Raw genomic sequence first — 15,160 nt, forward strand, 5'->3', positions numbered from 1 at the left:
TGAAACCTCTTTTATCCATGCATAATGACATAGAATGTCTTTCTTTTTCATATCTTAATAGACTTTGAAAATGCATGCTTTCAAGGTCCTTGGACTTTTATCAAAGTATTATACATGCAACATGCAAGAGGGAAAATGATAAGGTGTGGTTAATTAACTAAACATAAATTAAGATAGCAGCTTTAATAAAGTGCCAGGAGAACACCCAATCCTAGACAACTGAATTACATTTATCACTTAAAGAATACAGAACTTCTGTTTCTATTTGTAAAATCCATTTTTAGCAACAGTGTAGTCATCAAAAAAGGTAACCGCCACTTCCCTATTCTTTACATGCTGAAAAATACCTAATACTGAACATTTTTGGTTTTTTTTTTGTATCTGGGTGTGTTTTAACCCTTATTGTATGTGATGTACCAAAGGAACTTGGAATTCCAAAGGAATGAAAAATAGTGTATTAGAATATAAAGGAGATATTTAATGCTAAGGATTATAGGTTGAGTAAGATCCCTGTTTAAGCAATGGGAGGAGGACAGCATTGATCCTGAAATACCTGAAACACTCACAGTATTGTATTTTCCCATGTGACCTCATCAGCTTTGTCATTAACAGTGTCTTAATTATTGATCAGTTGATCCAGGATTGACTGTACTGCATACAGTTTGTGTGTTTATGTGAATTAGAGAGCTATTTACCTACACATTGATCTTTATCCCTGTATACTGAAAAGAAATGAACTTCACTTTTGCTTGTTGTAAACAGATGTAAAATGTGGAGGATCAAGGATCAAAATGGAGTGTCAGAAAGTGCAAGAAGGGGAGGCTTTTGAGTTAGATGATACCAGGGGTGGAGCAACCTGTTGCAATTTTAGCACTTGCTTATCAGATCTGTCTACACAATTTCAATATTTACATGAGAAGTTGTTCGAGCCTCATTATCCAAACAATAAAAAGATAATTTCTTTGAGATAGACTGATAAAGTATCTATAATTTGCTGAAACTCAAATTTTGTTAATGAGAAATAACTAGGAAACGAGAATAAGATGGTTTTTTTCTCACATTACATTTTAACAAGTATGCCTATTGCATTGATATACAGCTTACCCGGTACTATTGGTGCTTACTTGTTAGATTTGCTGTTGGTTGCTTTTTGTGCTAACTACTTTGGCTTGCTATTGGTGCTTACTGTTGTGGCTTGCTATTGGTGCTTACTGGTTTGGCTTGCTTGCTGGTCTTGTTTGCTATTGGTACTATCAGTGATTGTTATGGGCTTACTATTAGTACTAACTTGTATGGCTTGCTGAGATGCTAAATAGTGTGGCTTACAATTTGTGTTCACTGATTTTGTTATTTTCATTATTAGTACATGTACTATTTCTGTGGCTTAATAAAATTAATATTGATGCTTACTTAGGTTTGACTTGCTATTAGGGTTAATGTGTTGTTTGCCAGAAAAGCTAAGTGGTGTGTGGCTTGCTATTGGTGCTAAGTGATGTGGCTTGCTATGGTGCCCTATGGTCTGGCTTATTGTTAATTTTATTGGTACTTACTGGTGTGGCTTGCTTTTGGTGTCAAGGTATCCTGTATAACAACATTAGGTTTAATGTTTTAGTCAGATCAGGTAACATTTCTCTCAATGAATGTAGTGAATTGATCATAATGCAAATACTTTACATTTGGACCTTTTTTTGTTATCATTCTTAAAGTGTACTCTCTCAAATGACATCAAAAATGGTTCTGCATTGTGTAGCTATGAGACATTTAAGAATCTATTATGTTTCATTTATCCTTTTCTCTTGATATGCCTGCTTAGTCTAGAGTCAAAGTTCTTTCTGGGTATGTTTTCAGTATATTTAGCTTTTGTAAATACAAGATTATTTTTATAGAATTCAAGGAAGTGGACAGGTTATTCTTTGAGAAAAAATGTGACCCCCATCCCACCCCACCTCTAAAAAAAGAGAGAGCTTGAGGAGAGGATGGGTTTGGGTATGAATCTTTAAAAAGTGATTTGGCTATTAAAATGAAGATATACACCAATGTACTCATCAAATAGCCATGTTTTGTTTTTTTTTAAACTTTTTAAAGAAACTATGAACTGCTAGAAAAAGGTATTTACCCCAAGTCGAAAATTACGTACTTCAAATTTATTTTTTGGTCAACAATTAGAAATAAATCATTTAACAAGAATGTTTAATGCTTGTGTAAATTTACTGAAATGGACCAAAGAAACAAAGGGATCTGTAGTTCAATTTATTTTCCAGCATTAGTGTAATTGGGTCTCGGGTATTTAAAGGAGAGATCAAAGTTGGGGTTTTATAGTGGGAATTGTGTATTCATTGATAAGAGTTGAAACAGACTATACTACACAGTCAATACTGGGACATACCACACATGCCATGACCTGTCTTGTGTGAACTGATTTGCAGTAAACCAATAAAGGTAGAGCACAGGTAAATTCAAATGGGGGAGTGTGGGGCAACAGGGGGAAGTCATTGTGTGGAGGTCTATTGATGAGTTCATCAAAATTATGTTGATAAGATTCAATACTAAGTGGGAGGCAGTAAAGTTACATTTGTTTATATTATTACTCAACTTTATAGCTACAAAGCACAAATTAGGTCTTGTTTTGGATCTTTGTTGTAAATAGAAGTTTACTTTTTTTTTGGGGGGGGGGGGAGGGGAGTGGCAAATACTCAGTTATATGAAATAATTTTCTTTTAATAGGTCTGATATATTTATCAGACCTAAAGAAAATTATTAATATATAAATTTAAAGTTTTCACTGGTATTCTTACAAATAATTTTTAAAGTTACATGTATCTGATGTAAGTATTACTAATTTATTATTTCCAAGCATTTTGCGAATGAAAATTGAAATAAATTGATTTTCTAACCCCTGGTAGCCTTCTATCTAATCTATTGAAGTCTGTATATCAGTAAGAAGGCCTCTCATTCTGAGTAAATAAATATATTTAAAAACCCTCTCAAAGGTGAAAATGGATCACTGTTCTTATCCACAATATCCCAGAGCTCTGTTCTTTTATATCCTGAATGATTTGATGTATAAATATTTAATTTAGATTCTGCTAAGGTTGTATGGATTAGGAATGACTGTGAGTACACACAGTGAAAATACCTCATAATACCTTAAAAAACCATTTTCTTTTTAATTTATGCATAAAACAGTTTGAAGAGACAAGGAATGTATAACAATGAATTAAACGTGTCAAATTGAATGAAGAATGTTTAAACGAAATGAAAAATCCAATTTAAAAAATAGTAGTTTTAGCAGACAGTATTTAATATGTTTTCAAAACATTTAAAACAAATATATATGAACACCAACACAAAAAATATTTATATTGATACTACTGTAAAAGTAATTAGATAAGTTTTCATGCACAGAAATTGACATTACTTGTCGAAGATTTGATTCTTTGTTTCTGCGTAAAAGCAATTCTTCAAAATTTCACTGTTTATAACACCACATGTTTCATCTATTTTTAAAGCGTTTTAAAGGTATGAAATTAGGCTGACACAATGGAGGCTCATTTTTTTGTGATTGTCAAAAAGTTATATGTCCTTAATGAATCTTTAGTACGCTGTGAAAAATTTCTGCGGAAATATAATTGTATTTTTATATATAGCGGAAATTAATTCCATGGGGAAAAAAGTATGTCTACAGTATTTTGAAAAAAATCCTTATTTTGAAAATATTTTAGCAATTTGTTTCTGCTAAAATTTCTATTTGCTATAAGGGCACAATTAATTCATAAAGTTAATTTTACTCTTAAAATATATAAAATTCAAAATCTTTTTAGGGTGCATGTTGCCCCTTTAACACCCACCAGCCTTTACCCTTGACAAACTGAGGTACTCAAGGTATCCCAAGACCCCCTGCATCTAAAAATATTTATTTCCTCCCCCAACTGAAATTCATGGATCTGCAACAGCTTGTTTTTGATCTTTTATAGATGTTACATTTTACTAAAATGTTGAACAGTAGAGTCAATGGCTTTGAAGTGTAAAAATTTGTCAGTGCATAATCAAAATTCAGAAATAAATTTCTTATTATATAAATACACTGTAACAGCTAAGTAAGCTCATAGTGCAATTTCCATTAATTCTGTATTGAAACAAGACATTATATGTAGACTATGCAAACAAATATTTAATGTTAGCTTGCCTGAAATTTAAAAAACAGTCTTATAGCAAAAAAATAGTGTGGGCACCTTCATCTACTCCAAGCAAACTAGGTACATCGTCTCATGCCACGGTTGGGAGTCCATGCACATATAGCTCTCTCCTAACCATGGCTGCTTGATCACATAAATTGTCGTAATCTTGAATATTTCCGCCTCTATCTGTGACATCATATTCAGCCAATGGCAATGTTTGTTTCCATCACAATTGAATTAAACATTGACATTATCAGTACACAGAAATATTTTTTAAACTGCGATTGGGTATTGAAAATTTGCGATAAAGTTTATTTGCAGACTATGCTTTACTCGCATTGGTCAATATTTTGATGAAGTATGAAATATTCTCTTCTCATTCAACCATGGCCAGAATGGGAGAGGATCATACATTTTGGCCGTGGTTTTCGATGATGAGCAAACCAATACTTTTAAAATGTTATCATAAGAAGAGCATACCAAGAGTTATCTTTCTTTGTCAAATATCAGGAAAGGAGTCCATGTTATATAAAAATTTCTCAATTCATGAGCTCACAAATTAAGGCTCACTCAAGCTTCCCTGATTGAAAGTTTGTCCATTAAAGTTTTTGGCAATTGCAATATTTTCTTTCATGTTGAAAAGCTATGTATAAAAAACAAAAAAAAAGGAGGGTGCATGGGTATATGACTCAAGTGAGATGGTAAGTCTCCTTTTGAGCTAGCTGCAGAAAGATCAATCCAGGACATGAGATAAATACTGTGAACTTAAATTGTAGGAATAATCATTTAAGTTTTGATGAGTGGAAAATGCTTTTGACATACATGTGTGTGAATTATAAATAAAACATGTACAACCATATCTATATTTGTGTGTTTCAGCTTATTACCTCATCCTGTTGCTGCCACTCACTTCCTCACTCAACAACAGTACAGCCTACTTCAACTCCACCTTCAACTCGTCTCTCACCATCAACAACAGCCGACTCATCTTTGATAGCAATGCCTTCCAGACGACTTTCTCCTTCAAGACTTGTAACAATGGGCAGCTACTTTACCAGAGGGGCCAGTCAGGGGACTATTTTAGTATACAATTAATTAATGAAAGTTTAGATATTCGGTGGAAGTCCAGTTCTAGTCAAATTTCTGTGTCAGCTAACACGAGACTCAATAATAATGCATGGTATATCCTGGATCTGAGAAATAGACTTGGTGTAGTGACTTTAGAAATCTTAAAGGGTAGTCAGATACAACACAGGATATTCTTAGCTAATTCAACTTACCAATCCAGTCTGTTCACCATTGATTTGACTGGAAACGATGGTTTGGTGATTGGACGGGGTTTCACAGGGTGTGTGCTGGAGGGCCCTGGGATGACCTTCAAGGATAACAGCAATGTCAGGGCCATAGGTGTGTTATGGAGCCTGAACACCTGTCCACTAGATGGCATCACCTGTAATAGTGGTAGGTATTGTTATACGTGCAGATTTCAAAATATGTAATCAATGATGCATGTGGTCCTATAACGAACAATATAAACTAATGGTAAATTGAGAATAATACATGTTTTAAATGTTACCTTTGATATCATAGAAATATGAGAGATTATTTTTTTTTAATGTTGTATGTAGTCAATAGACATGAAAGATTGAGAGAAGAATAACTAAAAATATGTCCATAGGACACAAGAGTCCTATCTAGAATTCACTCAGCAGTATTAAAAAACACTGCTTCTCTGGTTTATCATTAGGGAGGGGTGGGGTTGTTAAATGAGAAATAGAGATATTATAAATCACAGCATTTTTACAGTCCTCAGTATGCAGAATGTTAGTAAAAGGAATTTAATAAATTACAGAATATTGAACCAAAGTTTTTCTGCCAATTAAATCATTATTCAAATACAATTGTTTTGTGAAACATGTTTTGATTGGCTAATGCACTGATGTTTGAAGAGTAAAACGAGTATTAACAAGAGTGAAAGCTTTACATTGTGATGTCATTATAGAGCAACGCAAAAACACAATGTTTTTCATATAACGAAACTCAAAAAATAAGATGTAAACAACAAACAAAATGCATGGATTGCATTAGAATGGGAATAACTATCTTCTAATTTGGTATTAGCGACCGTTAATGCTGATTTAACGATGGCAAACATCCGTTTTACTGGCTCTGTTTATGCGTCGCTGGTAAAACTCAGTTTATGACTGTAAATACCAAATTAGAAGATAGTTATTCCCTCATTAATAAGGAGATATTTAATTTGTTTGTAAGGAGATGAAATCAATAAATTTCTCATTAATATTTGATACCAGGGTAATTAAAAACTATGCATTTTTAACTCACCTGAGCTGAAGACTTGAGATATTTTGGGGTGGTTGAATTTTGCCCTTGTCTGTCATTGTCTTTTTGTAAATTTTCATCTTCTCCTGTCAATAGGCCAATATCAGCCATGTAAACTTGGCATTGGTTATCCTGTTAAGTAAAGGGGATTCAAGTTTCCTCAAAGATGGGTCACACTCTGTTCCAAGGGAGGTAATTAGGAAATATTAAAATTTTAAAAATCTAAAGAAGAAAAACTGGGCCAGAGAAGATGAAACTGATTTGAATAATTGAAAGCTTTCTGCAGTAATATATAAAATGGTAAAAAAAAAATTCAATTTTGTTCAAATCATACCACAGAGGATAGCATGGGGCCACGAAGGTTGATAAAAGTTTAACATAAAAATTCATAGGGAAAATCTTATATTCTTTTTCTTAAGAACAACAAAGTCTTGATTATTTAGTTATATTTATGTACTAAGGATCATTAGATAGTAAATATTCAAGTTTGTTCAAAGTATAACCCCAGACAGTGTGGGCAATAAAAGTTTAACATAGGAAAACAAAGGAAAAATTGTTCAAACTGTTCTTCTCAAGAACAAAAAAGACAATTAGTTATATGTATAGTGAAGCATGTTCGGATAGTTTAAATTTTAGTTTGTTCAAATCATGACCCTGATCCACAGCCACACAGATGAGCATTGTAGCCAATGGGCCTTTTGTTTGAAAAATTAATTCAGATGAAAGTTAAAAAAAAAAAGCCAAATTATCATGCTGCCATGTGTTTTTTTTTTTGTCATATAAGTATTTAAAAAAACATATTTTAAGGATGTCTGAAACAAAATAATGATTTACCCCAGTACTTTTCGTCCATCATCGTGCGTAGTACATTAACATTTGAACATTTTCAGCTTCTTCTGTGTTGGCATTGTGTTGTGAATTTTTCCCTTGCCTGAGGGGTGGGGCCAAAACCACTAAAATTAAATTTTTAAAAATCTTCTTCTTTACTCCTGGACATCAAGCAGTCAAACTGCTTAATTGTAATCAGCATTGAGTTCTGTACCAAAATTCTGAAAAAGTGCTAGGGATATTTAAAATGCATTATTTCTTTGAAAATCTTCTTCTCTGATCCTGGGTATTAGATAAACACTAAGTACATATTTATGATGATTTCCAAAACTTTTTTGGCCCCAAATTTTGGGGGCTTAATTATATTGAAAATACATTAATTCTTTGAAAAAAATGGTACATATTTATGATGAGCAAGAGTGCCTCTTCCAAAATTGTGAATTTTATGGCCCCAGAATCAGGGGCTCTGGTGTTAGGGCAGGGCTCTATTTATTATATAATGAAAATACATTAAATCTTTGAAAATTTTCTTCTCTGCTCCTAGTTATTAAGTATGTATATAGTTATTGACAAGGGCCCTTCTGAATTGTGAAGTCCCCCTTAGAGGGGGGGTCTACTTATATACTGAAAATGAATGTATTGTTTGATATCTGCTCCTTGGTATTAATCAAGTATTTGTGATTGCCTTTTCAAAATTTGTACATGTGTGAAGCATATAGTATTTGAATATTACTGATTAATTTAAATGCAACCCTGCTTATGGGTATTAGCAATGGCTAAGTGTTCAGTAAAATGTTATACACACTATATCCGTAATTCATTATAACCTTATAAGAAATTCATTAAATTTACAAAGCTTCGTGGGATCCAAGATGACTTCGCTATATCCATAAATTTGCACACACTAAAATTGCTGTATAGTTATGATGAAATTTCTTTCAAAATTGTGAGTGCCATAGCATCTGGCTTAAAACATGAACCAAATTCAATCACTGGAAAGTTTTTGCATGATGCTCAGGTGACCTATAAGGCCCATGGGCCTCTTGTTGAAATTTTGGATTAATTTTTTTATTAAAAATGGGGTTGGGCAGAAGATCTAAAAACTCTTTATGGCATGTTTGTATTGACCTGTTGACCTTGCAATCTAAAAAATGTTGGTTTTTTTTTAATGTACGTTGAAGCATATAGTTTGGGAAAACAAGCATTAAATTGGCAGTGGACTTAACCACACACTAACACTGGTGATTAAATTTCTCCATTGATCATATTAGTCTGCATCAATATTGAATATTTACAATAAAGAAAGCACATACTCTACATTCAGGATTGATTAGTGAGAACTATTTGTCAGAGAGGAATACCAGTATGTAAATATTTATATTCTCACCTTTTGTAACATGCAGTTTGCATCTAAGCCCATGTTCATATTCAGCAAGTTAAGGTAAAAAGACCTTGAAATGTCTCCATACTTTCTAACAATGACACTTTAAACCAGTGAAGGGTGAAGGGTAACAAGGAGTTTATGCCTATCTTAGGGAGGAGACACTGTCTGTAACCCCTTATCATCTTCCTTACCCCCAAGGATCAGATTTCTGTCCCTCCTGAATTGTTGCAGGCTCAGTGTCAAGGGATTATTGGGGATCCAGAATACTTGGGGACAGTTTTAACACTGAACAAAAAATCTGTGAACACATCTCAAAGCCTGATTGATGCTCTGATTTGAGCCCTGAAGGTTTACCAGCTAGAGATTATCCTGGATAATCCCTGATAGTCCAGTACCTTAGGAATGGTGTAGGAATGGTCTGAACGATTAGAGCGCTAGACGTTGGCAATGCATGACTGACAAACGGGACAGGAATATTTAATTTTCTACAGGGTCACATGTGTGAAAACTAGCAGTGGTATTTTTTACTCAGGTGAACAAGGATTGTGAGTCACCGTTAAAACGCTCCCTTTTAAAAATTGTGGAATCTCGGTGTTGCAGTTATGTATCTGTAATGTCAGCGGAATTGATTTTGAGTGATCTATGACACCTGAGTTTACCTGTCCTTAAATTATATGACCACTGATCTATGTTCTCTCATCGATTTGACTTCTGGATATGTTTTTAATTTCTTGGATCAATTAGTTGAGTAGTGTAAACAACAATGAACATATTTGTCTGGAGGAAATTCGTTACATGTGTTGCCAGTAAAATCAAAGAAAGTGTGCGAAGTTCAAACCATTATTGATTTTTGATGATGTAATATTTATTTCCAGTTTATTTCCTAATCATTCACATTCCAATTTTTTGAGAGGTTTTCAAAGAAAATACCTGGACAGGTATATTGTTATTGGTGAAGAATGAGGGTTATTGTGTTAATTATGGCTCATTAATCAATCATCATCTACTACGAGTTCAAACTACATTGTAGCTGTGGGATATAGTGACAAGCAATTGTGATCAACACCTCAGACCTATATTTTACCAAGTCCAGTGGAAATAGCCCTCATCTTTAAAAAACAGGGGCCATGTGAAAAGATGTGGTGAAATTGTTTACATATTTCAGAGACCTTGAAGACCTAAAGAAGTATTATGTGATTTTTCATATTTTGTATGGATTACTTTTAGTCTTTTGTGGAAGACGTAGAATTAGTGAAATCATTGTGCCAAACAAAATGTCTGTGTTGATAAGTAGGAGGATTGTAGTTTATTTATTGACAGTTTCTGTAACAATGGCACAAACCACAGGTAAGGACTGGTCACACCTGTACTGACCGTCAACCAGGTATACTGGTTAATTATATCCTCCATTAACATCATGGGGATGTTCATAAAACAGTTTTTATGTGAATTTTTATTCTCAATCAGCTGTAAAAAGAGCTTGTTTAGAAAGATTTTGTATATACCAGTATGTCTGTACATGTTTTACCAAATTTGGAAACAATGATTGGTGCCAAATATGGTATTTTCTTTAGAGAAGTCACAGGACAGGCTTTCCTAAGCTTATAGCCTATTTAGAATAAAGCCTTAATCTTCTCTTTAGAAAATTGGATAGCTAGTAGCTGTTCAAGTTATGGTATATGAGATATGTCTTTTATAAGTACTATAAATTTAATTATGAAAAGAACCCAAATGAAAAAGAAATCTAACAAAATACTTTCAAAATATCTTCAAAACACTACCAAATCATACTTTTATATGTATGTTTTGGATGTTCATAAAACAATGCTATACTTTACAGGATGGGGTGGCATGGTATTTTGTTAAGTTTTTACAATGTTGGTGTTTTATTTAAAATGTTTTTACTCTGCAGAATGAAATTGCATTTTGAAAGTGTTTCATTATAGTCTGCATCAAATTAATATTTTGTTAGCATTTCATTTGATTAACAGACATGTTAAGGGTTGAAGAGATAAAATCTTGAACAACTTATCTATTTATATCCTGTGTTACTAGCCAATTTTCAAACCACCAGCACTGTCAGAGAGAAACATAGAGATTGGTGAAGGGACATGTAAAGTGTTAGTATATATATTACCTGATTGGAAAAAGCAAAATCAGGATGAATCTGGATATAACAGAGGTATTTATTTATTGCATGACATAAAGTTCTTTTAATCTGGACTACAGTTAAACCTTCAATCTGTGAATGTGGATGTGTATATGGCCTGTTTTTATTGGGTTTTTGTTCATTTTAAGATTGACCTTTAATCCATATACTACCCAGCTTAGATCAGTTTATAAGCACTGGGTTAAATGAATTATAATTATACTTGAAAATTCTGTGAAAATGTATGTGAATGGAGAAATGGTCAATAGAATTATATCTCTTACACCAAAGGATTTCACTGCCTATAAGAGAGTGATCATGAATCGAACTTGGTGTTTTTAAATGTTGGAATGGTGTGCTATTGTCTATTGAACAATAATGTCAAACCTGGAATTCAAAATACTGTGAAACAAGATGTTAATAATGTTTCAATATCTGTGTTTAGATGTTTTCAAAGACTTGTGAATTTGCTAATTATAATTTTAAAAATTCAAATTTAGTGGTTTATTGATGATTTGTTACTTATGCTTTGTTAGTATTTTGTTAGAGTGTTTTGTTAGCCTCATATGCATGTGATTTTCTATAAAGTTCAAAACACAGTGTTTTGTTAGTAGTTTGTTATGTATTTTGTTAAATAGAGTGTTTTCAAAGTAACTTGTTATAGTGTTTTGTTAGCTCATTTGCATGTGATTTGCTATACTATCAAAACATTTAAGTTTGTTATAGTAAGAAGACATGTTACTTGTAGTGGAAAAGATCTAGTGGTAACATACTCAGTATCATAAATTGTCAAATGATGCAAACAACTTGAAGCTTTTCTGTTGGATTAAATCTGATTTTGTAATTTAAGCAAATATTACTCTCCCGAGTTTATTATGGAATTTCTGTAAATGAGCAATATACTCTTTCACTTGGCGCAAACCATTCCTTAAACTCGCTGCAAAGGAACCAAATCAGAAATAATTAATAATGCAGTATTTTGATGAATTAATTATAAAATATGTTCGTGCTTTGTGTCAGGACCTTGTGGTGCATAGGATATAAAACATCGAGACATTATGCATAAACTAATCAAGTTTTGATTTTGACAGAAAGGTCTACACACTTTGTTCATATCCAAGTCTTAAAATCCTAATTTGTAGATGTTATATCTAAATTCCAAGATAAATTTCAGACAAATTTTTTCTGGTAATCAGTAATATACGGTATAATTTCAACAGATCGTCAAAATTTTAGACGCTTGAATTCAAAATGGTTAGACAATCTTTAAATATCATGCAAGGAGAAAGTCTGCAGTATAAATTAATATGCAACTGCATGCAGACATGATTATTATTCAAGGTGGAGGAAATAACTTGTAATTTTTAATGGTATGTCATTTATGATGTAATAATGACATATTGCATTGAAGTGTACAATTGGGAAAACAGGTACATAGTCAACATTCAAATGCCAAACTGAGACGCAGAACAAAATGCAAACCTGCTAATATTTCATCCATTTACTTCTTCTTAGATTCAACCTAAGTTGAATGTTTTCATTTGACAGTTTTATGCATGCAGAAAATTGAAGTATGAGATAATGCTGCAAATTAAGATCTGCAGTTATGATATGATAAATTAACAATAAAAATCTCTTATGCAACCCTCCTTTTATAGGTACATGTATACCATGTCTTATGATAGTTAAGATTTATGTGTGCTTTCATAATTAGTGTACCTGTATGTTTCAGATGAGGTTTCCCGGTTCTGCTACAACTACCCCTGTCAACATGGTGGCACCTGTGTAGAGGGGGCTAGCAGTTATACATGTCAGTGTGCTCACCTCTACAATGGAACCAATTGTGAAAATGATCTGAGTATGTCATTATTATCTTTTTTAACATTTGCTGAAAACGTTTTTTTGCCATTTTCACCAATGCCAGTCTGTATCAAATTGTTCTTTTTATCCACATGCATAATCACAATTGTGAAATTGTGAAAAATCAAATATTACTGAAGTTATACCCAGTAAATGCATTTTAGAAATTCCTTATTTCCCATTACATGCTATGTTCAACTTTTCAGTCTTGCAAGATGCACCTGATTCCTCACTCTGTCTAAATCTTCATTTGTTCCCTGAAACCTTTTCTGTATTTGAGTAATTTGATGTCCTTTGGTATATTCTGTATACTTGGTTATTTTTGCCCTGTGTTATTTTCGCCCTTTGTTATTTTCGCCCTTTCATATTTGGAAACAGGTTTGCCATGTTTTAAATTCACCCAGAAAGATTTTTGTGTTATGTATTATACTGTTTACTTTGAATTCGCCCACTTCTGACATGGACGATAGGGGCAAAAATAAACTGGGGGCAAAAATTTCCCTGTATACAGTATATTTTATATGTTGTAGGTGTGTATGGATGTAGTGTGAGTCCGTGTCTCAATGGCGGAACCTGTTCAAATCAGACCTCGGGAGTTAGGAACTACAGATGTCAGTGTAAGCCAGGTAAGCACTACCTAGAATGAAATGGTAAGATTAGTCTTAGATATATTTCCTGTCAAATCTGACTTTTCAGTCAGAATTTACTTCAAGATTGCACCATAATCTAACTTCATGCTAACATGACTTCATGTATAAGTTCTAGTTTTGTTTTCATTCTGAGAATGATATCTGTTTTTGCTACCTTTTTGAACCAGTTTTGGAGGAAATATGCTCCCGATACACAATTCAACATATTTTAATGGTCAAAACTGGACAAAGATATTTTAACATTTACTAGTATGTAAAAAAAAAGATACTAAAAATTTATCTTCATCCAAATAAGGGTTATTTCCCCTATGAGATGGAGGATAAACCTTATTCTTATCCTTTTCTTTGTTTGACCTTTTAAGGATACACGGGAACCAACTGTGAGAAAGATATAGATGAATGTGCAATAAATCCCTGTGTGAACGGAGTATGCATTGATGGCATAAATTCCCACACTTGTAACTGTACTGGTACAGGTTAGTGGTCAGTAAAAGACTATACTGACTGGAATTCTATGTAAAATCATGTAAATCACATGATAAATACACATGATGGTTATTTGAAACAAATTATTTAAATTGTTTTAAAATATATCATAGCATGCGGAAAGAAAAAGAGCAGAGACTAGTGCATGTGCGTATAATTAATGATTTTTTGTAGGTTATTCTGGAAGTTCTTGTGATATTGATGTCAATGAGTGTCAGGTGACCCCAGACTTATGTGGTAGTGGAACATGTTATAATTTACCAGGATCATTCCGATGTTCTTGCCCAGCTGGATATGAGGGAGAGAAATGTTTGACGGTAAGTTCTGTCGTACGTGGGAAACTCTGTATAATTTCCATTAGATTTACTTTTTTCTTCACTCCCCACACAAAACGTTTGCTTTTATGATAATTGCTATTAGATAATTTACAGAGAGATAAGAGTAGTTTTTTTTTGCATTGGACTGTTGATGATGTTTCAGAACACAGATGACTGTGCCTCTGCCCCATGTAAGAATGGGGGGACTTGTCAGGATGAAGTGGGAGGATTCAACTGCAGCTGTGTGCAGGGATTTCAGGGGAAGCAATGTGAAGTCAATGCTGATAATTGTCTTGGTGTCAACTGTACGGGAGCCAACCAAATCTGTCAGGATCTTACCAACGCTTACGCTTGTGTATGCAAACCAGGCTTCACAGGTTAGAGATACATGTTTTATATGTACTAAACTGAGACAACAGGCTGGTACTTGTACACCGGTATATTTTACTAAAATACATAAAAACATGCACATGTATTCCTAAGGGGTCTAATATTGTCTTACCAAATTTCTTGCTGTTGTAGATAATTCTGGCAGTTGTGTAGACATTGATGAATGTGCTTCCTCCCCTTGCCGTAATGGAGCGACATGTATGAACTTGGAGAATGAGTATCGGTGTGTTTGTGTGGCGGGCTATACGGGAGCAAAGTGTGATGCCAACATCGATGAGTGTTCCCCTCAGCCATGTCAGAATGGTGCCACGTAAGCAGATTTCTTAGACAGAAAGTTTAGTTGATTAGACATGGGAAATTTAGCTAAAGGCTAAATTCATCCAAGATCCATGATCTTGTATTTTTATAGCTTGACTTACTTTGCAACATGTATATTATATCATTATTAAGGAAAGAATAATTTACAGTCTTGATTTTTAATCAGAACCATGTCAGACACAAATAAATTATAAATCAGTTGTTCAGTCCAGGTTGCATTTTAAATTTTTCCTCCATGGTTTTATACAGAAATGCTCATC

The 15,160-nt window shown here is 33.4% G+C and overlaps 1 protein-coding gene across 4 annotated transcripts in view; it reads left to right on the forward strand.

Moving 5' to 3' along the window:
• The window catches only part of LOC134274488 (protein crumbs-like), a 46,813-nt gene that overhangs the window by 3,088 nt on the left and 28,565 nt on the right, over nt 1–15,160 (forward strand). For 2 of the 4 annotated variants that reach the window (XM_062756767.1, XM_062756768.1), the window contains exons 1-7: nt 5,460–5,639; nt 12,612–12,737; nt 13,270–13,365; nt 13,752–13,865; nt 14,050–14,192; nt 14,356–14,569; nt 14,715–14,892. In XM_062756767.1, the coding sequence (XP_062612751.1) occupies nt 5,549–5,639; nt 12,612–12,737; nt 13,270–13,365; nt 13,752–13,865; nt 14,050–14,192; nt 14,356–14,569; nt 14,715–14,892 (962 nt within the window). In that variant the 5' untranslated portion in view covers nt 5,460–5,548. Of the gene's footprint in view, nt 1–5,057; nt 5,640–9,878; nt 10,078–12,611; nt 12,738–13,269; nt 13,366–13,751; nt 13,866–14,049; nt 14,193–14,355; nt 14,570–14,714; nt 14,893–15,160 lie in introns of those variants that run through there. The other 2 variants (XM_062756765.1, XM_062756766.1) reach the window with 2 other exon arrangements.

Source organism: Saccostrea cucullata, unplaced genomic scaffold, assembly GCF_032062105.1.
Source record: "Saccostrea cucullata isolate Sc308-1 unplaced genomic scaffold, CSIRO_AGI_Scuc_v1 ctg265, whole genome shotgun sequence".
Lineage (NCBI taxonomy): Eukaryota > Metazoa > Mollusca > Bivalvia > Ostreida > Ostreidae > Saccostrea > Saccostrea cuccullata.